The sequence below is a fragment of the Ceratosolen solmsi genome, unplaced genomic scaffold (genome assembly GCF_000503995.2).
Source record: "Ceratosolen solmsi marchali unplaced genomic scaffold, CerSol_1.0 scaffold57, whole genome shotgun sequence".
Lineage (NCBI taxonomy): Eukaryota > Metazoa > Arthropoda > Insecta > Hymenoptera > Agaonidae > Ceratosolen > Ceratosolen solmsi.
This window is the reverse complement of record NW_011948427.1, coordinates 5096082-5119727: the sequence shown is the minus strand read 5'-3', so window position 1 is coordinate 5119727 and position 23646 is coordinate 5096082. Positions and strand designations below refer to the sequence as shown.

Sequence of the window (23646 nt, the reverse complement as noted above, 5' to 3'; positions counted from 1 at the left end):
CCTAAGTGGAAAGGAGCAACGGCGACTCCCGGACGAATAAATTATAACGGGACGACGATATAAGTGACAGGGGCGAGAGAGTCGATTAAGTTGACATAGAGGGTCGAAATTCTAAGACCTAATTCCGTCGCATTCGGCCCGAAAGGATAACCACCCGGGGTTCACTCACCCCAGCACCACCCCGGGATGAAAGCGTAATAAAAGACTCGTAGGAGAAAATCCATGGTAAAAGAGATGAGAAACGCGCGCGGGTGTGTGCGCGTCGGGGTTGGGGGGGGGGGGGGGTGTGGCGGCGGTGATGGCGGTTCGGATGGCGGGGGGTCTCCGACTGGCTTTAAATGTGTTTTGTTTTGTCGATGTTGGCGTCGAGCGGCGACGAGCCCACGTAGGAGGAGTTCCGGAGCGCGCTACGAAGGCGGCGGCGGCAGCGGTAGCGGCGACGGCGACGGCGGCGAGAAAGGAAAAAGTGCTGCTCGACCGCTATCCGCACACTCGCGTAACCCGCTGTTCGTTATGCGGACTATTCTGATAGCTGAGTCACTCCGAGAAAAGAGCTTCTGGGACGAGCTTGCCGCCTCTTTCTGATCGTCGCTTATTTTTCTTTTGTTTTTCTTCGCTTCTCCCCCGCTTAATTCCCGAGCGTCGTACGTTCCTCTCGCGTCACGAAACATTGGTCGGTTGGTCGGTCGTTCGGTCGGTCGGTCTGTTGGTCGGTGGGTTGGTCGGTCGGTCGGTTAATCGGTCGGTTAATCGGTTAATCGGTAGGCAAATTGCACAAACTAGTCCGAGTCATTGGGATTTTACGTTATTGGACGTCGGACTCGTTTGGCACCTGAATTTGTGTCGGCTACGAATTACAGCAATATTAGTATGAGAGCCATCCTGATGCAAACGCTGGTCGCGACGATCGTCGCCGCAACCGCCATCCCTAAGATCGAGGATGACAAAAGTCAGCGTGTTTTCGATAAGGTAAAGTTGGCGGATAGGATTGTCTTTATTTAAATTTCACCGATCCACTCTGATTCAGCAATCGGCCAAGCCCCCGGTGATAATAACGTTATTCGATAAGCTTTTCTTCTGACTCGCCGGCAATAATTAACTGACAGTCCGATCCCTACTGTAATGGATAAATAATTTTACCTTTTTTATTATTTGCTCGGTTTTTCAGATTGTCAATCATTCTTCATTGTGCGCTCTCTTTTACCATTCGTGAGATTTAAGTATATTTAGGACATTTTCATCATTTTATTATTCTATGTCGTTCATAACCTGTTGTTTTGGGTGTTCTTTTGGTATACAAACGAGGTGGTAAAATTTGAGATTAAAATAATTATAAAACGCATTAGCAGATATTGATTTTAAAAAAAAAAATCATTCATATTTACACACGCACACACACACACACACACACACACATATATATATATACAAATATATTGCATTAAAAACTATTGACATTGAATATTGAATGCAATTTCATTGACCTTCATTTATGAAAACTTAAATATTAATTCCTAATGATATAAAGAATTAGACGTTAACGTTAAAATTTGTAGGACCTGAGCAACCAAGAGCATTTTGTGGAGTCTCATCATAATCCAGCCTACGATCACGAAGCTTTTTTGGGAGAAGAAGCTAAAACCTTTGAGCAATTAAGCCCAGAAGAAAGTACAAGAAGGTTGGGATTAATAGTGGATAAGATTGATAAGGATACCGACGGCTTTGTCACCAAAGAAGAATTGAGGGATTGGATCAGATATACGCAGCAACGTTATATTCGCGACGACGTCGACAGACAATGGAAGTCGCACAATGAGGAAGATAAAGAAAAAATAACGTGGGAAGAGTACCGTAAAATGATATATGGTTTTCTAGACGAGAAAGATGCTGAGTCCACGGATAAGGATGATAAGAATTACTCTTATGCCACTATGCAGAAACGAGAGAGGCGGCGATGGTCCATTGCAGATACAGATGGAGACGATGCCTTAACAAAAGAAGAATTCACTGCCTTCTTGCATCCGGAAGAAAGGGAGTATATGAAAGATGTCGTAGTACTAGAAACGATCGAAGATATCGATAAGGATGGAGATGGCAAAATTTCACTGGACGAATATATTGGCAAGTTCATTATTCAACAATTTTAAACTCAAAACCCTTAATTATAAGTAATTTTGAAATTAATATTCACTGACCCGACAAGCATAAGTTAATATTTCTTATTAGTGCAAAATAATCTATTATCGATGCAACAAAGTACCGTACCAATTTTCTATACATTTTTCATGTCTATACATATATACCTTTTTTTTTTTTTTTTTTTCCCCTTCATTTTTTTTTTCCCTTCATTTTTTTTTTCCCTTCATTTTTATGTCTTAACAGATACATCAGATGATTCACATAATAAATTTGTCGAATTGGCTATAATAGTTTTATTTTATTGAAAAAGAAAAAAAAATATATATATATATATATACATATAAAATAATAAGCATGAATTTTCAATTAAATTAAAATAATAATTTTTAATAATATGGCTTTTAGGTGATATGTACAGAGCTGTACAAGGAGAGGAAGTACCAGACTGGGTGACAAACGAACAAGAACAATTTTCAGCTCATCGAGATAAGGATGCGAATGGCTACTTAGATACCGAAGAGGTAATTCTTCATATCAATATCTTCATACCAACAAAGTATCGTTAAATTTTATCTTCCGTAATAATCATTATAATATAATATTTATACGATTAAGGTTAAAGATTGGATTATACCAGCTGATTTTGATCATGCCGAAGCGGAGGCTCGCCACCTGATTTACGAAGCCGATTCCGACGCGGACCAAAAATTAACAAAAGAAGAAATATTAGAAAAATACGATATATTCGTGGGCTCCCAAGCGACTGATTTCGGCGAAGCCCTCACTAGACACGACGAATTTTAAAGATCTTTATCAACAGAGCCAAATTTATTATTAAAAATGACAAGATCTTTATTTATTTATATTAAATGTTTATTAGAATCTATTTATCAACTCGAGTGCATTTCTAGTATTTTAATAGTTAAATACTTGTTTACTGCTTTTTTCTTCTTCGATAGCTTAATGCACTTGGCTGGTGCCAGAATTAGTCATTTGAATAATTATTACATATTTTAATAGCTTAGTAATAATTAGTACTACGGCATTTTATATCGTTAGTCATTTATATTTTTACAGATAACAGCTCGAGAAAATTGTCAAAAATGAATAAAAATAATAATAATAAAAATAATAATAATAAAAATGAAAATGAAAATGAAAATGAAAAGGAAAATAAAAATGAAAATAATCAATTCCAAATTGCATTGAATTTATTTGTCAGTTTTACGACAATCTCGTTGTAAATTGGCGTTCGTTTAATCGCGATACCTTATCAGCGAAATGATAATGAATATCGAAATCGTTTCTTTATTAGTGCGTGTTATTATTGCTTCTCATGGGACGTAAAAAATGAATTATTTCATTTTCATGATGTTTATGCCACTTCGTTGTGTCACAGGTAAGTTTACAATCATTATTTACAAACATTATTTCCATAATTATTATGCGTTTGAGGATTAGGATTGGGACATTTAAATAATTTGGCGAAGAGAGAAGAACCAAAGTGCTTTCGCTTTTCGTGGCTCGGTCCAACATTCGACAATAATACAAATATTAATTGTTCGTCCACGGCGTATAAGGAAATACCTTGCATCGAACCATTTGAAAGTACGCGCCTCCCCCATCATTTGAGATAATTTTAATCGAATTATCCTCAGCCCCAGGACTGCTTAATTGATTATAAATAAACGTTTGTGCTTCAGTAAGCGTGAAACCTCCAAATATTACCCACATGTGGATAAATGAAAATCGATCGGAATTTTATTGTCTCTTACGAGCGGGCTACAGTTGCATTAAATACACGTACAATTTTAACGGGGCTGGTAAGTTTAAAGTTTAAACAAATATTTATCAATGTTGCTAATAAGACGTGCGACTACTTGTCGACCTTTTCCCCACCCCGACGAATGGGAAAATTCAGTCGTAAACAGTACGCACTTTTGCGGTAAGGTGATCGAGGGCACGGCTCATGCAATCCCAACTGGCTGCTTCACCCAAAAGGTCATTATTACAATCGCATAATCATAATAGTGATAATATTGCGGTATTTAGGGGCAGTGGGGTTAATTTGAAAATTTATAATTTTAGGTAGGAGGTCACATTATTGAAGCCTGTGCCTGCCGATCCAATGGTTTTGGAATGCCCTGCAATTTATCCATTAGACACACATACTCAACGGCAATAATAACTTTGCTTCTCTTATCGGTAAACGCAGCTTCTTATCTACGGCCTTATTAAACACTACGATTTTATGATATTTACATATATACAAAGCCCTCGTTGTAAACACACATTATTAATAACAATAATTAATAACAATAACATTGTTTTCCCATTTAACTCATTTTTCCTCGATTACCTAAATTGTCCAGAGCTACCATCGGTCATTTAACTTATTAGCCAATTATCTATCCTCTATTGGTCAGAGGCTTAACTACTTTGACCTGTGCTTCCTCCTCCCTACATGCAACTGCCAACGAAACCCGTTTCTCGTCATAAATTATCGATCTATGGTGATTGTACATTTAAAATTGTGCCTCGTTTTTAAATTCACATTTTTATGTGAGAATGGAGAGCGCCATGGAAGCTGATTACTCCACAGTCTATTCGTGGTAGGAACTATTCCATATTTATTAAATTAACTTGAATGTTACGTGTAGAGAGACAGAGAGAGATGGGAGAGATGGGAGAGAGAGAGAGAGAGAGAGAGAGAGAGAGATTGTCGTTTCAACGACTCGCACAGGTTATGTTTATGTTTACTTGCGTCGCCGATTTACCCAATTAAAGTCTCGTTTTTCTTCTTAGGTTCGACAAGTGTGGAATCATTTCTAATATTCGAACTCACCTTAGGTACAATTTGGTCAAGGCTTTAAGGAACAAAGATTTGTCTAAAACGTTTGAAAAGAACACTGCCAAATCAGCCAAGCAGTATATTTATGATTTGCTTGTAGCTGATTACCTTTGGAATTATAATTATGTTTATACATTGTCGGTATTTTCAAGCGAAGCGCCCCTTTTGATTAATTTTAATAATGTAAAGTGTACGCAATCAGGTACCGACGAAAATCATGGGAAAGTTAAGCAAAAATTACAGAGCGACTACGTCTGTCATGTATTAGAAACTTTAGGAATAGAACCTCGGAAAGACAGAGGCCAAAGTATTTTAAAAGACTATGCGGAGAACGATGTGCCTTTACTTCTTTGCTTATTACGACAAATCAAGCCAACCGACATTAACTTTTCTAATGAAAATAACGAACGGTGCGAAGCAAATAATGTCGAGCATAGAGCGATGCAAACCGAAGAAGCTGAAAATGTCGTATCTAAAGAAAAATCTAAAATTATAGTGGCTAAGAAAAAGTTAATTCAACAAAAGCATTTGTTCTCCGCCCAGTTACAGCGAAAAGAGAACAAATTAAAAGAACAAGCTGCAATAATGGAAGAGCAATTATTAATGTTGCAAAATAAATTAGATCAAGCGGAGGTTCTTATTTCTTTTATTATTTCTTTTAATTAGCATTGCTTACTGAGATTGTTCAGCTTATTCCTTACGTTATATTACTATTGTCTATTTTTTAGAAATTGATATACAACTACAATGTAAAAGAAAAGGAATTTAAAGATAATATACAACAAGAAAATATGCGAATTTTGCAAAGAGAAACAGAATTATCAACTAGGGAAAAGTTACTCTCCCAGGAAGCAAATAGGTATAAATTTTGAGACACTTTTGTCCAGTGGATTTAAATAACCATAAAATAACCAAACATTAATTTTAACCTAAAATTGATTTAGCATTTGTGAGTTTTTATCATTTCTTTTTTTTTATTATTTTCAATTTTTTTTTTTTTTTTTTTTTTACAGATTAGAGAAAGAACGCGATAGTTATCGACATTTTGAAAGTAATTTGACAAAATTACAGAATGAGCTTACAAAAGTTAAGAAGGAAATTCCCTACGCAGATCGAACACTTAATAATAATCTTAAAGATGCGGAAGTACAAACGGATTTTGAAAGTTTCATTCTGTCTCGCAATGAAAGAAACATTCTCAGCCAAGAAAAACAAGATTTAAATGGTCTAGTAGTAGAACAGCAATCGCGTATAGAACAACTTACATCAAGAGTTGTCTATTTATTACGTAAATTGGAAGAAACGCAATTACGATCTCACAAGGTGGAAATGCCATCGATTATAAAAGTTACGAATACTAATACTATAATTAGTGAAAACAGTTCAACGGAGGATATCCTACAAGATGCCAAAATGCGTCTTCGTCGTTTGGAGGAAGAAAGTATCAAAGCAGACCAATATTATTTTAATTTTATTACGAATACATCTCAGTAAATGTACAATACTTTATTTATTTATTAATTTAATTAGCATTGGTAATTTCTTTTAATAATAATAATAATAACAACAACAACAACAACAACAACAACAACAACAACAATAAATATATATATATAAATATATAGATATCTGACTGTGTAAAGTAAAGAATCATGATAGAAATCATTTCAAGTATTTTTTATTTAAAAAAACTGGGCGTAAACGTAATATACAAATTAATCACTATTTTTACCTTTATTACTTGTTGAATTCTAAATTAATTACATACAACATTTAAACGTAGCAATATAAAATGTAAGTTAAAGTCCATCCGCTGTTTTACATCATCTTCGTTTGGGATCGGAACTTCTCCTAGTAATTATTAGTTAAGAAAAAATTGTCATTCATTATTTCTATTGCATTGTGTGTATATAAAAGTTGCGAATTATAAATGTAATTAATTAAAATATAATGCTCATTTTATACCATTCTACATATCGATTATTATTGAATTTAAAATTTTAATTATACGTTAACGATAAATGTTCGTGGAAAGAACTTATTTAAAATAAGAAAATAATTTTTACATTTCATCACCAAATATGATAAATAAATCATGAAAAAATATAGCATCATAAAGAGAAAAATTCAATAATAATAGTTTAAAAAATAAATAAAATTATTGTACTGTCATTATTTTTCAAATAAATGCAGTTGTAATAAATATTAAAGGATATTGTTTATCACGGGTTTCACGTCCTTCCCGTTCATGTGTTCGCTCCTTCGTATACGGTGACTTTTCCTGAAAATAAACAGAGCATCGTTGGGTAAAGTTTTCTCCTCTTTCTAAAGTGCAGCTGACTATAAAACTATTGAATAGATAAAATTTTTTTTAACGCAACCTCGGCTGTTCTTGTCGTTATCGGTGTTTTTTATAAAGATTTTGTTAACAAGATCATCAGGAGCTTATATTTATTTTTAACAAAAAGCAAAAATAAATAATAATTATGTATAGTTGGAAATTCATCATTGAGAAATTAAAAACAATTTTCTCCAACTTTTTACTATTTATAGCAACGAATGACTGAAATTCAGTATTTTTTTTCTTCAAAATCCATAAGAGATTTGAAAACTTTTATCCCTACTTTACATAAGTTTTACTTCGAAAAATAGCTATCAACAGTGTTATAACAAATATAATATTCCATAATTATAAAAAATTATATAATTTAGTATTAACGAAATGTGTAAATTATTCTAAGCCACCAAATAATTATATATAAACTCATATTGTATAGCTATTATTATCATAGTAATTATTTATTAGTCTAAACATTTTCAAGCGTACTTTAACAATATACGAGTGTCCTGTAAATACACACATAAATGAAGCGAACGACTGTATTGATCTACGATTACATACTAAATTTCAGCTTCTTCGTATTGAAAAAATTATTCATAATTTCTAAAGAGCTTTTTAACGAGTTTCTTAATTCTGAAATATTCATCAATTTTGTCCAGTGCCTTTTTGATTAGAAATTAGCAGATTATTTCAATGATACAAAAAAAATTCGAGTTGCGCTAAAATTATAAAAATCATGCAAACGAAAAGTTGAATACTTAATATTTTTTAGGAAAATGTAATCATAAGGAGCATTGTTTGAGATAATATTATGATACAACAATAATAATATAAATGAAAATGATATTAATATTGTTATTGTAACATTTTACAAACCTTATTGTAGTGATGCTTTTCCCTGTGTTCGGGCATGTCACCGTTTTGATGAGTTCCCTTTGCTGAAAGGAAGGAATTTTATCCATAATTCAAAATAAATTAAGAGAATCGTCGAACGATATTTTATAATGTATCGATAAAAAAAATAAAAAAAAATATTAAAAGATATGGAATTACACACCCCGGTCATCATCTTTTCTTCTCTTTTGTTCGGCGGAAATTAATAATTCATCTCCTCTGTCCTGTAAAAATGTTTACGTAAATCACAAATACAAAATTTATATATATAGCAATAAAACAAGTATTTACTCTTTTCCTGCCTAATTTTTTTTCCCTACGTAATTCCTTTTGCTCTTCTCGCATTTTGGCTTTAGCCGACGAACGCTCTTTCTTCTCTGTAGTTACATCCGTTCGCCTGGTTTCCTGAAAGAGTCTCGTTCATTATTAAACAATTTATTAAAACATATACATATACGTTATAATTTTCAACAATAATATACAGAATTTAGATTACTTTTATTAATGAAATGCATACTATTAAGAACGAGAATACAGGGAAAAAAAAAAAAAAAAAAAACAATTATTTTAAGTGATTCGGAATATGTTAACGAAGCACATTTAGAAGATAAATTTCTATATCAATATTGTGTTTTGATGTTGAAACTATTTATAACGTAATATAGGGCTCATAAGAACATAAAATTACGTTTACAAACCTTTTGACTGTTATCCACTTTCCTTCGTTTTGTTTCTAAAAATAAATTTAAACAATCTTATTGGACGACAATACTTTTATTCACGCAATTCAAAAGAATAAGCAGATACGTGAACATTAAGCAAACGTTCTAATTAATTTGTAAAATTAATTTATAATTTTACAATGATAGTAATGTATGAAAATTAATTGTTAAAATAATTATTAAAACTTTAATTGTAAGTATATTCTGTCAATCAGCAGCATTAATACAACAAATTAAGAATTAAATTTTTTACATTTTGTATATTAATAGGAATAATTTAAGATAAATGACATTTCGATGATGCAACCTGGTGTTTCGTATTTTAGATTTATATTTATTATGTTACCTCTGTCAGGACCATCGGCCATTGGTCCAGAACTGGTACTGCTATTAGAAACACTGGAAAGATCTCGATCAAAGTTATCCGCACTCCCGCTATAGTAGTGGTCTTCCTGTAAATTTTTTTTAAGTTTTCTTTAATAATTTTCTTTAACTAAAATATATAAATTATATACTTTGTAGTATTTTCTATCTTTTTTGTCTGCTAAGTCGTCATCTTTATAGTCATCTTTTTTCGAGTATTTTTCCCTCGATTCCGAAGCTTCTCTGCTTTCTTCGCGTTTTCTACTTTTCTCGGAATTTTCACTAAAAAAAAAAAAAAAAAAAAAAAAAAAAAAAAAAAATTATATATATATATATATATATATATTTACTCGTGAAAAATCGAGGAAAAACAAAATATGCCTTTACTTACTGATAAGTTTGATTGGAACTAGTATTTCGTTTTTCTCGCTGATCTTTACTTTCTTTTTCTGAACGAGAATCTCCATTATTAACTTCTTTGGTCGATACGCCATTACTCACTTTGTCGACGCTTGATTCACTACTCGTCGTTTCAGATGATTTAGCAGCCTTTTAAAAAATACGTATTTCTTTATAAATTTTAACAAATTACGCAATTGTTTTCATGGACTTTGTAGAAAAAGTTTAGGATTTATTTTTTTACAATAAATAATCGAATTAGAATTCTATAATAAATGATGTAAATGCTAAAATCTTAAGTTTTTAATACAATACCATCGGTAGAATATAAAAATATAAATGTATAAATATGTCATAAAACTTTGAATAAATTGTATTGCTTTTCAGTAATATTAATTTTTTGCAAAATTATCAGTAAAATCGTAGTAAACATTAATTAAAAATTTTTTTTTTTTTTTTTTTTTACAAAATTTAGGAATATCAAAATGTAGATGAAAAAAAATTCCTATGCTTATAAGCATAATGAGGATAATTTTTCAAAGGACAATATTTTCAACGAATTTCCAAATAAATTATTTACTATTGTAACATATGTTACATATCTAAAACAACAGAGTAATGTGAGAAAATAAATTTTCTGTTAAGCTAAATTTCTCTTGAAGAATAGCATCTTCTCCGAGATTCTCTAAATAATACGATTGTGTATCATCTATATAAGCAAAATTATTAATAATTACTTTGTCACCAACATGATGGAAATCGGATTCACGAATCATTTGAGGTGCTTTGGCTTTCAACTGTCCACAATATGATGTAGCTAAAACATGGAGATCTTGCCTTTTATTACGTTCCTCATCGCGAACTTTTTCTACTTTTCTTTCAAGTATTTGAGAAAGTTTAGCCAAAACTGGGAAATGTGGCAAAATTTTGATTAATATGATTAACGAATTTCTAATTTGTACATAATCCTTTGAGTCTAGACACACGACTATTGCCTAAAATATAAAGTTTTATTGAGCCTTTCCAATAACCATTTAGCCATAATAAATTTCTCTTATATTTACTTTCGTGATTTTGTAATGCCATTTGTGGCAAACATGTCTATAATTTTCGAATCCCACCATGTCATTGGCTTCCGAAAACTGATTGCTAACTCGAAATTTCGTTACAAAACCTGGATAATTGCTGCATTCCTGTAATTTGAAATTCATTATCGTGAGCTTATAATGCAGCGTGGATTATAATAAAATCGCAAGTATTAAAGATTTGATTACTTTATCAAATATGGCTTTTTCAGAATGCCACCTCATTACGGTTTCTAGCATGGCGCACAAAAATCTGCCATAACGGTGTGCTTCATTCTCCGTACAAGATGTTACCGAGTAAGTAATATCACAGAAGAGCTAAAAATAATAAATTATTGTATTTCTCACGCGTTATTTCGAATTATTTCTATTTTCTTGGCAAAGCTTACTCTATCGTAGCATAAAAGTGTGGAAAAATTTGCAGTTTTTAATGAATGAATTGTATGTACAAATTTGGCGCAATACATAGCATCCACAGTTGTGAAAGTGCATCGGGGAAATAAACAAAGCTGTAAAAATTGCGTTATCGTTTCATTTTTGGCAGATTTTGCACTTCTTGATAAAAACCAAGAATCCTTCTCTTGCCTGCAAAAGTCCAATAAAATTTGAAATTCAGCATAAAATAACACATAATGACAATTTTCAAACTTAGAAATAATTTAAATAACCTTAAATAAGCATGAACTTTCTCAACGTGTTCCTCCTGTTTTTTCTTCTCATCTTGCAGTTTTTCAATTAACGTTGTATACCTTTCTTGCTCCTTCTTCCCTTTACTTGCAGTCTAAATGAAATTATCATTAAAACATTAAACAGAAGGACATTAATTTTTAACATACAATCAATACGCATATGTAAAATAATAAAAAATCCTAATATATACCAAATCTTTGGAATCGGCAGCCTGCGAGGCCAGTTGCTTCAGTTTATTAATTTCACGTTGATAGCTATCTACAGGTACATATAAATCGTACATTGATAAAGACCAAAATGTCACTAGAAACTGGGGTGAAATATCTTCCCAAACTTTAAGTGGATGGAGAGGTCGCACAGATTGCGCTACCGGGGCCATTACTGCTTGCGCAGCTTCCGCATACTTTGCTTGCTTCGTCGTCGAAGACATCTTCTTGTAATTTGGATCTGCTTTACGAAGTACGTCATACTTTATCTGAGCGCAGACATTAGAATAAATATTAGTTAAGACCGCGACAATTAACGTAGATTAATGAGATGAAATGTTTTGTCAAGAAAAAAAAAAGGGGGATGGGGGATTGGGGATTGGGGATTGGGAAGGGGGAGGGGAGGGGTTGAGGGCTGTGTGAAATTAAATTTTTGTAATACAAATAATGCTGGTAATTTCTTACGTTTATAGCGTGCGAAAACATCGGCCTGGCAAGAAAAAATGCAACATCGGCGTGGATATGATAGTCTTGAAGCATCGAGTGAATCGATGGTAGCCTCTCGACATACTCGTCCACTGTCATTGTGGAACCTAGGAAAGTGCCAAACTGCACTAACGAATCATGACACTGATCGTACAATTTTCCTGCGATGAGAAATAATTAGCCAGTGATAATTATTTGAAAATTTTCTTATATAGCTTGTGACAGTTGTCGAGACAATCTTTAATACACTTTCTCCATTATTCCTAGTGCTAGCTACTTACCCACGAGCTTTAGGTGCGATTGCTCTGTTTCTCGATAGACCACACAATGCTTTTGTTGCGCCATGAGCAGACAAAGGGCAACGGCCAAGTCGTGTTCAGCCAAAGCTTCCTTTAATCGTTGGGATGATTTTTTCGTATTCCGTACTTGACTGAAATAACCAGCCTAAAAATTGCGGAGGTTTATTATAGGTATTGATATTTATTACATTAATTGCACTTCCAATGAATAATATAAGTACTTCGATTCGTAAAAGATCACCGCCAGCCATAGCATCCAGTTGATCGGAAGTCAATTCCTCCGCCGCTTCAATACCCGCCATTTTTTGAACAATTTCTTTTAAAATTAAAAGATCCAAACTGAAATATAAGCAAAGACGATAATTAATTGAAAGTAATTGCAAGCATTGGATGGCCCTTGTAATATAAAAATTAAATTAATGCTGTAGTTAATAATTTTTTATAATGTTAATTACAATGTAGTTTATTTCTTTCTCTATCTCTCAATTTTTTTTTTCTTTTTCTTTTTTTTTTTTGTTATTGAAAATTGAAATTACTCGTATTCTTGAGGGAAAAAAAAAAAAAAAAAAAAAAAAAAAAAAAAAATAAAATTAAACAGTGCGTTTGATATAAAACAGAGAAACAAAAAATCCCCCCCCCCTTAAACATCCTGTGAACATTTGTTCTCAATATGCAAGAGAATAATACATGATTCAATAGATTTATCGTAAAATTGTTTAAATTCACAAACTTAAATAAATGCCTATTTAATCGTCACTTAATCTTATGGATGAGCCGAATAATATTCCGTTCACTCCATCGACGAAAACTTTCACGCGTATCGTCTATCCAGCTTTTCCATTCCTCTCCAAGTCCTTTCATTGCTAATAATGATTATATATTATTTTCAATAAAGATTAAAAGTAATTTCCCAATTCTCATCTTAATTTCTAATATGCAGCTCTGTAAATATTAAAAAAAAAAAAAGAAGAAGAAGAAGAAGATGAACAAATAAGTTATGTAAATGGTGTTAGAATTAAATTTTTATTTATTTACAAAATGATTTTCTCACCTTAAATGAAATTTTTTTTCGATGAGATTGGGAAGTTCGACGGTTATGCATTTACTAGATATTTCTTATCTTTTAATGAAAAATTTAAGTAGATATTTTTTTAAATAAATTAATATTGAAATTGATTTATGGCGATTTGCTCTTTTAAGTTTTGGATAACTCTGTTCGCTAATGGTCAAACAGTTACAATTTTTTTTATATCATTAAAGTACACACTTCAGCAGTTTGATGATAGTCCAATGCATCGATCTTTAATCGCAATGTTGTTTATATTATTTATAGCAAATAAAAAGCAACTAATTGAAAATAATCTATGGAGAGTTCAGAGTCTTCATTCATTTACATGATTTTTACATGACGTAGAATCCAAAAGTTCCTCACTTTAAACGTTGATCGTAAAATAACACGAATACCGCAATCGTAAAGTGACGTATTAGTGATCTTCGTCGCACATGTTTCAATATATATATATATATTTTTTTTTTATAATTTTTTTTTTTTTTTTTTTATATTTATTATTATTATTATTATTATTTTTTGTTTTTTGTTTTTTTTTTTTGTTTGTTATTTGTTTTGAAATTTACTGTCCGAAGATATGTATATAATTTAGAAAAGCAAACGTATCACGCTTTTCTAATGGATACTTTCTCTCCAAATAACGGAATCATCGATGAATGTCAAGTCAGTCTTTGGGTATTAGCGCAACACTATTTAGAACGAAAGGACATATGCAAAGGTTGATGGTCGCCCGAACGTATGGCCCGAGCTGTGTCATCGATTCAGATCGTTGATCTGCAATTTTCGACAAGGCATTAAAGGTTCATACACATAACTATAAAACATATCGTTATCGTTTATTAGAACCAAGGTTTAACGACTCACGTATTGATGAATATTAAGCTAAACTTACTGTTTAATAACATAAGAATCACGATGCTCAAAGAAAAAATGAAAAAATGAATAATAGGTCTGCAATTTGTAAAAAATTAATTTCAAGCTAATGAACAACATAGAATAAAAAAAAAAAAAAAAAAAAAAATAATAAAATAAAAATAAAAAAAATAAACTTACTGTTTAATAACATAAGAATCACGATGCTCAAAGAAAAAATGAAAAAATGAAAAAATAAAGGAAAAAAAAAAAAAAAAAAAAAAAAAAAAAAAAAAAAAAAAAAAAAAAAAAAAAAAAAAAAAAAAAAATTGGAAAACCTACAATTTCATCAATCGGTTTTTTAAATTCAATAATAGAAGTGAAAGCGAATTAAAGAAATAGTTTTTATCATAGTTGAAAATACTGGCTGACGGACGGTTGGTACACGTCGTAGATCGCAAAGCTTACCTTTTTTGTCCTTTCAGCATATTAGCAACGTATTGCAGTAATCCAGTCAATTCAATGTTATACTTCTTGAAAATGGCCCCGCAAAATGATGCGAGCGATTGAAGCCAAAGTGATATGCTAGTTCCATCGTGCTTGAAGCGATTTCTCTCAGCCCCGGCCAACGCTTCTATAAGGCAGTATCCAAGGACATCGTAGGATATATTAGTGAGATATTTAAGAGAATCGACCACTGGACCTGCCAACATCCCAAACAATTATTATTAGCATTATTCCCGTAAAAACGTACATTCCTCCCTGGCAATTTACGGAACTTTAATATCCATTTTTTATCACTATCCTCAATGATCCCTCATATACACTCACGAAAAGTCAAAGAGAGAGAGAGAGAGAGAGAGAGAGAGAGAGAGACAGAGAGAGAGAGAGAGAGAGAATTTCACACAATCAACAATGTAATTACCAATTAGATTATCGTAAAGTTGAATCTGTACAATGACATAGTCGAACAGCACACCAGGGGACGAATGCGTTAACTTCCCGATGGATCTACCCACGGGCTTTATCGTTTCCTTGCTCACTCTCTTAACGACATTTTTTATCTTCTTCTGAGCATCGGCGCGTTTCCTTAAAAGCGCCGCATGTTGCATCGGTGTGTCGTTCTTCCATCTCGCGTAGAGCGCGTAACGATTCTGGTACGGATAATACTTAAGGATATTCCAAATTTCTTCAGCGACGCAGCAGTTGCAATCCATGAAGGAGAGGGACGGAAGAAGAGCGACGTCGAGGATCGTCAAGACGTCGCAGTAAAGAATGCTGTCCTTAACAATGGGGAGCTTGTTCGAGTCCAACGAGCATTGCTTTATCGCGGTATGGCACAGACGCATGATCTTGTACATTAGAACGGGATCGTGATGGAGATTAGGACCAAGGGCGATTAGCATTGGTAATAAACGCTCGTGAATGTCTTCTAGGCGACTCAATGGCTTTGGTGCAAGTGTGCTTTGTAAAGGTGGGATCTTGCGCCCCGGTAACTTGGACGATATCACACAATGCCTACAAATGTTAAGTAGAGCTCTGCCATTATCATCCAGATTTATTTTGGGTTATTCATCATATTTTTCACGTTGATATGATTCGGGGGGTTTTTTTTTTGTTTTTTGTTTTGTTTTGTTTTGTTTTTTTTTTTGTTTTTTTTTTTTTTTTTTTTGCAGTTTAACTTTCCCAAGACGTTAATGAACGTAATATTTTATTCTTTAGCTATTTTAATATTTTAGCTTCTCTGAGATATGATTTAATGAATTATATGACTAAATATAATGACTAAATCAAATTAACATGAAAAATACGATAAGGATAAAACGAGTAGGATAGTTGATAAATTAATTAGATAATTTTATTCTCATCATTGATTAAAAAAAAAAAAAAAAAACCGTTCTTTTCTTCTTCGAATAACAAATATTTTGCAATTATTTTCAATGCTCAATGAAAAGAGCAGACTTATTTCTTATTTCTTATTTTCAAAGAAAAGAAAGCTTTTACAAAATTTAAATTACAAAAAAATCATTACTCAAATTTAAATTAGACACAATTCTAATCGTCAAATGTCGTTTTCTAAATTAATTGATAGAAGTTTTTAACTGTGACTTACTTTCTGTAAACCGGCTCTATAAGGGCATGAATCATTCGGCAAAGGGCCAATGCAATTGGTTTTCGTTCTGTTAAGCAATAATCAGGAAAACGACTAAAAAGATTCGAAGTTACATCCCATGCTCCAAATTCTAAAAGTGCTTCGCAAAGTCCAAATTTTTGGTTGTTCGAATACTTATCCTAGTGTGATATGTCATTTTAAATAAATAATTAGATAAGATTGAATATCAACATTGAATAACGTGCTTCTCTTAGAATTAGTGATCCAACTTTCATTAAAATTTAAATAACTCTACCGTAATAGTATAATCGATTACTTCATAAAATATGTCTTTAATGTTTAAATATATAGTTTTTTTTTTTTTTTTTTTTTTTTAACAAAATTAGATCACTAAGCTTTTGACGGACTTATATAAAAAGGGGTATACCACAACAATTTCCTTCTCATCCTTATCTTCTTCTTTATCTTTTGTTGAGATCACATTCATTTTTCTTACGTATTCCTTGGCTAGTTTTATATCTTGATCGTAATCTTTAATAATTACTTTGTCATCAGGAATAAGCCAAGGTAATATATCATTTAAATTGATGACTTCGTGTTGAAGCATTAAAGCTGTAAGTTTTTGTAATGAAAAAGGCGTACAGTTTGTTGTGGAACAATATTTAAATCCTAATACTTCGCACAGGACTTGCTGATCACTCATATAAGATCGAATGAGAGGTATAAATACAGCATCATCTTGTGGTCTGTTTTCGAAAGTTTCGAGTAATATGTCAAGAACTCTATTAGGGTCGAGATTAAAATATCCTGAAAATAATATGTATATATGAAAATATATATAAAGCATTTGATTAATAACAAATCATTTCCCCTTAACCCTTTAATTATAAATCAATCATAATTTTGAAGAACACACTCGTTCCTTTCTTGCAATTGTTATGACAATTACCATTTTATGATTAATAACGTTGAAATATCTTTTTTAATTAAAAATTTAGAATATTTGTTAGTCAAAGGGTTAAGAATAAATATGTATACAAAACTATACCGATAAGTGATTTGACTATCTCTAAAACCGAATCCACTTCTGATTCTGTTCGTTCTTGATTAAGTTCTACAATGAGTTTGGAATATCCCTCACTCTCTTCCCTAAAGAGATTAAACTTTTTTTGTTTGTAACTAAAAGAAAAAGTTTTGGGTGTAACAATTTTATAAGTTCAAATATAAAAGTACTTTATACATTTAATACATACTAAAGTTTTGTTTTAACTTTGATAAATTTTGTTTGAAAATTTAAATTTTTCAATGTTCCTACATCCTGAAGTGTATCAATATCAAGACGCTCTTTTAATATTCGGTCTGTAAGAAACTATAAATAAAGGAGAAATAAACAATTCAATTCAAATAATGCATATAACGATACTCACATTTTGTAATATGAAAAATGTAAGACGAGTGTAACAAGAATTAAGTATTTATTACCTTTTCCGATTCCTTTACAATATAATAAAAATTACTTCTATTTTCACCCTGTACTTCTGCATCGATAAGTGTAAAAAGATCAACGATTGCAGAAGGTATCGCTCCATCCACAGCCTGAAACAAAAAGAACTCAACTCATTAGCGCAAAGTAAAACGATTATTACCAAATATTAATTTGCTTAATTATAGCCTATTATTATAGCTTTGTCTTTAATTGGTTTTTATAATTCGTTAAATAAAGGTTTGTAACTGCGTTAAGATACAATTAGTAAACAATGTAACCATCGTCCTTTATATATTGTCGTTTATTAGATTTAAATTAGTCGAGAAACAACTAGTTGGCATTTAATCTAAAGTACGACAATACGCTTATTTATTTTGACAAGCAACATAATGCAATGATACTACGTATACATAATACAATAAATAAATTTACAATGGTTATACATAATTATTTACTTACCACTAGTTCACCTAATATCGTAACAACTCCATCCCTCTTTACAGCCCCATGGATTCCATTCAAAATCAGTTCGTACAATCCTCGTCTCCATTCTAAAAATCCAAAGTTGTAACTATAAGTAGCATCGTTGGGCAAACGTATTCAAACTATAGAATACTCCCCCATCGACAGGTACATTATGGGCAATTTAAACGTAATACGAAAAATGTTATAATGAACAGGTGGACGTGAAACGATGATCGACTACACTTACCTACGGTGTTGCCTTCCTTGTGTTTGAGCTTGATTAGCTTGAGGCTGCGAACAGTTGTTAATTGACAGATTAGTCCTTGGTAATAACGATGGAAATAGCGAGAAAGTTTATAGCCGTCAAAGTTTTGGGCATCGGCCGTATGTACAAAAGGCAATGGAATATTCAAGAGTACTAGTTACCGGCTTTAAGCTTACAAAATCAACGCGAACGAAATTTGTCTCTGGACAGGGGTAAAAGAAATACGCGTGCTGTCCCGAACGCCGTTAAAGCTCGCTCTTTCTCTCTCTCTCTCTCTCTCTCTCTCTCTATCTCTATCTCTATCTCTATCTCTATCTTTCTTTCTTTCTCTCCGGTTACTCTTTATGCGCAATCACTTACAATTCGTTTTTCCCCTGTTTATCCCAAGACTTCCATAACTCGGCGTTCCACGTTTTAGCTGGCATTATTGATAAACCTTAGCCCTATTTACGCGCGCTCATCCAATTCCTTAGATGTTCTTCGTTCAATTAAAACACAGCCGCTTCTACATCGCCTACAGGTTAAACAGACTCCATATTATTTCTCGTCCGAAATTCTTCTCGGTATGCCTAGCCTCTAGGTCCCTCTACAGTCCACAGTCTACAGTCTGCGATTTTCAGTCTCTACCGTTAACAGTTTATGTTTTACAGTCTACAGTCTCTACCGCCGTCTCTACCCAATCTACATTAATGCTCTTTCTTTCTTTTTGTTGACTCGATCGTTCCTCAATTCACTCAAAACTAAACTTAATGCAACGCGATTGATCCTTAATGTCGAATGTCGCTCAACGCTCACGTCGTGGTAACGAAGTATCGCGATAGAGGGGCAGAACGGGGAGGTTTGAAATACTTTTTGAAAATTGCATTTTCCATCGATAGCAAATATGTGCTCATTTTAAAATCGTTAGTGGTCCATTAAAATTAGGTCAATATTGCTTAGCGGGTTAATCGCTTGCTCTCTCTCTCTCTCTCCCTCTCTCATTACGTCTCTCTCTACCTCACTCTCTACCTCAATCACTCCCCGCCGCTGCCACCGCCTACTCAACCACTTCCCCACTTCACCCCGCCGCCGACAATTGTTTGTTTTGCAGATTATATGCGTAGGTTGCGAGTTTTACATAAAACTTATCCAACATGACAATAATGATAACAACGATAACGACTATTATAATTATAATGATAATGATATCAAAATTGAATAAAGACAAAGAAAGAAGGGTATTGTAATAAGTGTTGAGTGCGTTGAGAGTTGGACAAGCTTTTAAAGTTGGCTTATTTTACAAAATAAATAATATAGTTGCGCATTGCCGAGACACCTATATAGCGGTAACAGAGCGATGACGAATTGAAAAATTCGTCCATATTTAATGCTTTAACAACAATACGTTCTAAATCGTTTGTTTATCGAATTTTAACGCGTTGGCAAAGTCATCATTAACGGTCGTCGACAATGGAAACCAACTCTTAAATGCAAAAATGGATGGCTTTATGAATTGGACGTTGTAGTACTCTTTCGTGTAAATCCGCTAATCGAAGAGGTAACGGGGAATTTCTATCTATTTAAAATCCATTAACATCCAAGTAATTATTACATCGATTTAATTCGCAATTGTTGAATTATATTATTAAAATTGCTTTACACCTACATATCTCAATATTTTATATCTGTATTCCTAATTTGCTTCACGCGTCCACGGGAATAGTGTTTTCTTCTTGTCGGCCGATTCTTCTTTAAGCAAAAATTCCTTATTCAATTGAAAAAAACAAGAAAAATACTATTAATAAAAGCGCCAGTTTATACCGAAAAATTGCATGTTATTATCAATAATTAATTGCCTTTTAATTCGATACAATGTTTACTTTTTTAATTTATAGCTTATAGGTTATGTCGTGTATTGACAGTACTGATGAAGCATTGCATCTGCAATGTGTAATCTGTATTTGCACATAGGTTGTAATTTAGTAAATGCCAACACGTACTTAGAGAACCGTGTGTCTTTATATTTTAGACAAAATGCCTCGAGCGAAGACTGGTGAGAAAAAAGGTCCTCGTATGGACGATGTTGTTACTCGTGAATATACAGTCAACCTTCATAAAAGGTTGCATGGTGTAGGATTTAAGAAACGCGCACCACGGGCAATCAAGGAAATCAGGAAATTTGCAGAGAAACACATGGGTACTCCTGATGTCAGAATCGATACTCGTCTTAATAAGCAGCTCTGGTCAAAGGGCATCCGGTAAGAAGATTTTTAATAGACTGTAATATAATTTAGTAAAAATGTAGGCCCGCATGACAGACTACGTGTAAAAAGTTTATTAGCAATTTTATATTATTTGTAATTCTGGCAATATTGGCGAACGATGAAATATATTTATAAAGTCTAGAAGCCACTGTGTTCTTAATTATTGTAAACTGGAAAATACATATGTCATTATAATCATAAATTGTTCTTATTTCAATATTTGAATTCCAGCTGAAACGAAAGAACATTTACAAGTTTAAGACTTGCTTAATAATTATTAGAAACAATTATCTTCATTTTATTAATTTTTTTATACGGATATATTATTTTTAATTCTTTCACATATTGAAATTAAATATTTTTTGGACAATTGATTATATTGGTTTACATACAAAAATACTCTATGAAATATTAAACAAAAAAATTTCTTTTAAATTTGTATTATAATCGTTGTGATACTTTATGTATATACGTATATATAAATTAATATATACAAATATCTATTTTATAGAAATGTTCCATTCCGTGTCCGTGTACGACTGAGTAGGAGAAGGAACGACGATGAAGATTCTTTACACAAATTATATACATTGGTCACATATATCCCTGTTGCTACTTTTAAGGGACTACAAACAGAAAATGTTGATGCAAGTCAAGATTAATTTATTAACTTAAGCGTATAATAAATAATTTTGACTATTACTTTTGTGTTTTTATTTAAATATAAATTATTTAACAGACCTGTTTAGTGTTAAAATTTTAATCGAACGTATCTAGTTAAAAATTTTTTTTCTACTTTATCACAAAAGTCGAATCACTTTATCATCGATTATAATGTTAAACAATTTGAGAATAAAACAAATGCACTATTTTTCAATATGAGTATTTAATTTCTAAAACATAATGCGTAATTTATAATCATCTATAAGTTTGCCTAAAATATGGATAAATAATATAATAGCAAGTCAATTGTAATTGTAGATTCTTGAAAATTTCTTTTGTATATTCTAATATTACAGCTTGATAATAATGTTTGAATTTTTAAGACTATTATGTTATTTCAGTTACCGAAGAACCAATAATATCCTATACATATATTCATAATCATTGCACAGGTCTATAATAAAATTTTTATTGAGCTAAACGTTAAAGATGGTACTATACGTGTATTATGGAGAGTAAGGCAAATAGAAGTTAATAAGAAGAGAGTAAAATAAATATTTAATATTAAATATGTAGACTATTATTTATTATGAAATTTAATATTGTAAATTTTTAAACTGCTAACTTAATAAAATGTTCATGTTATAAAAATCTTTATGTTATATTATTTTTATATAAAAGTTGGAATTTAAATTTATTTTATATAAAACGATGATGTAATGATGAATATATATGAACTTTCGATATTTTCTACAAACGTATGCTTTCTTCTTTATTACATATTCAGTTGTAGTGATCAGTGATCAATGAGTTGCTTTTAGTTTAGCCAGGTGGGGTATCGAGGAAATGCTTAACGAGTACGTTTAATACGAGCTTTTAGACTATAATTTTAATCATACTGGTATAGTATTTTATATCAGAAAAATTTAATAAAATTTCGTTTTTGTTATTTAGATATCTATCGATTTGATTGCTTGAATATTCTTTTTTTTTTTTTTTATATTAATTAATTTATTAGCAATTGTTTTATAATTCAAATTCAATCAACTAAATGTTCTTAACTTAATCTTCTTAAAAAACATAGTACATTAATCATTTGATAAAGAACAAACAATTTGTTAAAGAATTTAGTTACATGTAATTTGATATTTTTTAAATGTTGATTTATTTTGTTTGAAATTTATTTGAAATGGAAAAATTTTATCTCTAGAGAATGTGAATTGTGATATTCGACAAACCATGTTAAACAATCGTTTGCTTTATTACAAACAAAAATGTTATTATCGCTTTATTATTTGAATGAGTAATAATTACAAATGTTTGCAGAGTATAGAAACTCAGGGAGGTATGGAGCATTAAGGCTAATAATAAAATTAAGGAATAACGATAAGTAAATGCGGTAGTGATTAAAAGTAAGTGATTTTGATTAGAGTATCCTGACAGTTTTGAATAGATGCATAAGCACAGGCACGTAAAATCGAGCGAAGGTCCGTTTTGAATCGAGAGGCAGAGGCTCATCCAGTGGGAATTTAGCAATCTCGGAGGTACGCCTCGAGGTGTAATTCGAACGATTGCATTCTCCCTTCTCCTCTCTCTTTCTCGTGCTCCCGTCTCAGGAAAAACGGTAGTCGCTAAACTTCTCATTTTCTTTCTCCGTCTCTCAAACAATGTGAATATCGTCTCCCCTGCTGCTAAGCTGATTATGTCCCGACATTAACGCTTGGCGCTCTCCGAGGCTCCTAATGAAATTACAAACTCACAATCATCTAATGTTATGTGGATCTTCGCCGAGAAAGACAGAAAGACAGAAAGACAGAGAGAGAGAGAGAGAGAGAGAGAGAGCGAGAGAGAGAGAGAGAGAGAGAGAGAGAAGAGGAAAGCACGACACTTGGCGTTCTTTTATACTTTAACGTGTCAACTGTAGTACAATTTTATGAGGATTTATATGCGCGTGAAATAGAGCGTGCCTGTACAATGCTTATCTGCTGTCTTACACTGCGCCTCTCTACCAGATC

At 32.1% G+C, this 23646-nt stretch overlaps 5 protein-coding genes across 6 annotated transcripts; 4 read left to right on the top strand and 1 right to left on the bottom strand.

Annotated features, from left to right (window-relative positions):
* Positions 1–803: 803 nt before the first annotated feature.
* On the top strand, positions 804–3017 carry scf (Calumenin B scf). Its single transcript, XM_011501198.1, has 4 exons — positions 804–969; positions 1557–2121; positions 2545–2660; positions 2755–3017. The coding sequence occupies exons 1-4, from the start codon at positions 871–873 to the stop codon at positions 2941–2943; spliced, it is 969 nt and encodes a 322-aa protein (XP_011499500.1). The 5' UTR covers positions 804–870; the 3' UTR covers positions 2944–3017.
* Positions 3018–3510: 493 nt separating this feature from the next.
* On the top strand, positions 3511–4434 carry LOC105363554 (uncharacterized). The gene is made up of 5 exons (XM_011501285.1): positions 3511–3538; positions 3601–3747; positions 3843–3962; positions 4061–4140; positions 4228–4434. The coding sequence occupies exons 1-5, from the start codon at positions 3511–3513 to the stop codon at positions 4375–4377; spliced, it is 525 nt and encodes a 174-aa protein (XP_011499587.1). The 3' UTR covers positions 4378–4434.
* Positions 4435–4504: 70 nt separating this feature from the next.
* Positions 4505–6501, top strand: LOC105363482 (oral-facial-digital syndrome 1 protein). The gene is made up of 4 exons (XM_011501197.1): positions 4505–4751; positions 4945–5623; positions 5719–5849; positions 6004–6501. Exons 1-4 carry the CDS (start codon positions 4708–4710, stop codon positions 6482–6484), a joined length of 1335 nt encoding a protein of 444 aa, XP_011499499.1. The 5' UTR covers positions 4505–4707; the 3' UTR covers positions 6485–6501.
* A 224-nt stretch (positions 6502–6725) lies between these two features.
* tho2 (THO complex subunit 2-like protein) lies at positions 6726–19683 on the bottom strand. Its single transcript, XM_011501194.1, has 28 exons — positions 19086–19683; positions 18708–18751; positions 18455–18546; positions 17992–18105; positions 17763–17878; positions 17558–17688; positions 16937–17316; positions 16510–16688; positions 15322–15914; positions 14865–15099; positions 12697–12814; positions 12458–12620; positions 12156–12337; positions 11675–11959; positions 11463–11575; positions 11184–11379; positions 10984–11112; positions 10774–10902; positions 10447–10704; positions 9702–9859; positions 9463–9592; positions 9294–9399; positions 8924–8958; positions 8517–8630; positions 8389–8449; positions 8208–8269; positions 7207–7271; positions 6726–6844 (listed from the first exon to the last, which is right to left on the bottom strand). Exons 1-28 carry the CDS (start codon positions 19148–19150, stop codon positions 6814–6816), a joined length of 4284 nt encoding a protein of 1427 aa, XP_011499496.1. The 5' UTR covers positions 19151–19683; the 3' UTR covers positions 6726–6813.
* A 477-nt stretch (positions 19684–20160) lies between these two features.
* Positions 20161–21670, top strand: RpL31 (ribosomal protein L31). Of its 2 annotated transcripts, none has more exons than XM_011501193.1 (3): positions 20161–20305; positions 20734–20962; positions 21480–21670. In XM_011501193.1, the coding sequence occupies exons 2-3, from the start codon at positions 20739–20741 to the stop codon at positions 21628–21630; spliced, it is 375 nt and encodes a 124-aa protein (XP_011499495.1). In that variant the 5' UTR covers positions 20161–20305; positions 20734–20738; the 3' UTR covers positions 21631–21670. The 2 variants fall into 2 exon arrangements, with proteins under 2 accessions (XP_011499495.1, XP_011499494.1); XM_011501192.1 differs by having other exon boundaries at positions 20164–20262.
* The last annotated feature ends 1976 nt before the right edge of the window (positions 21671–23646 follow it).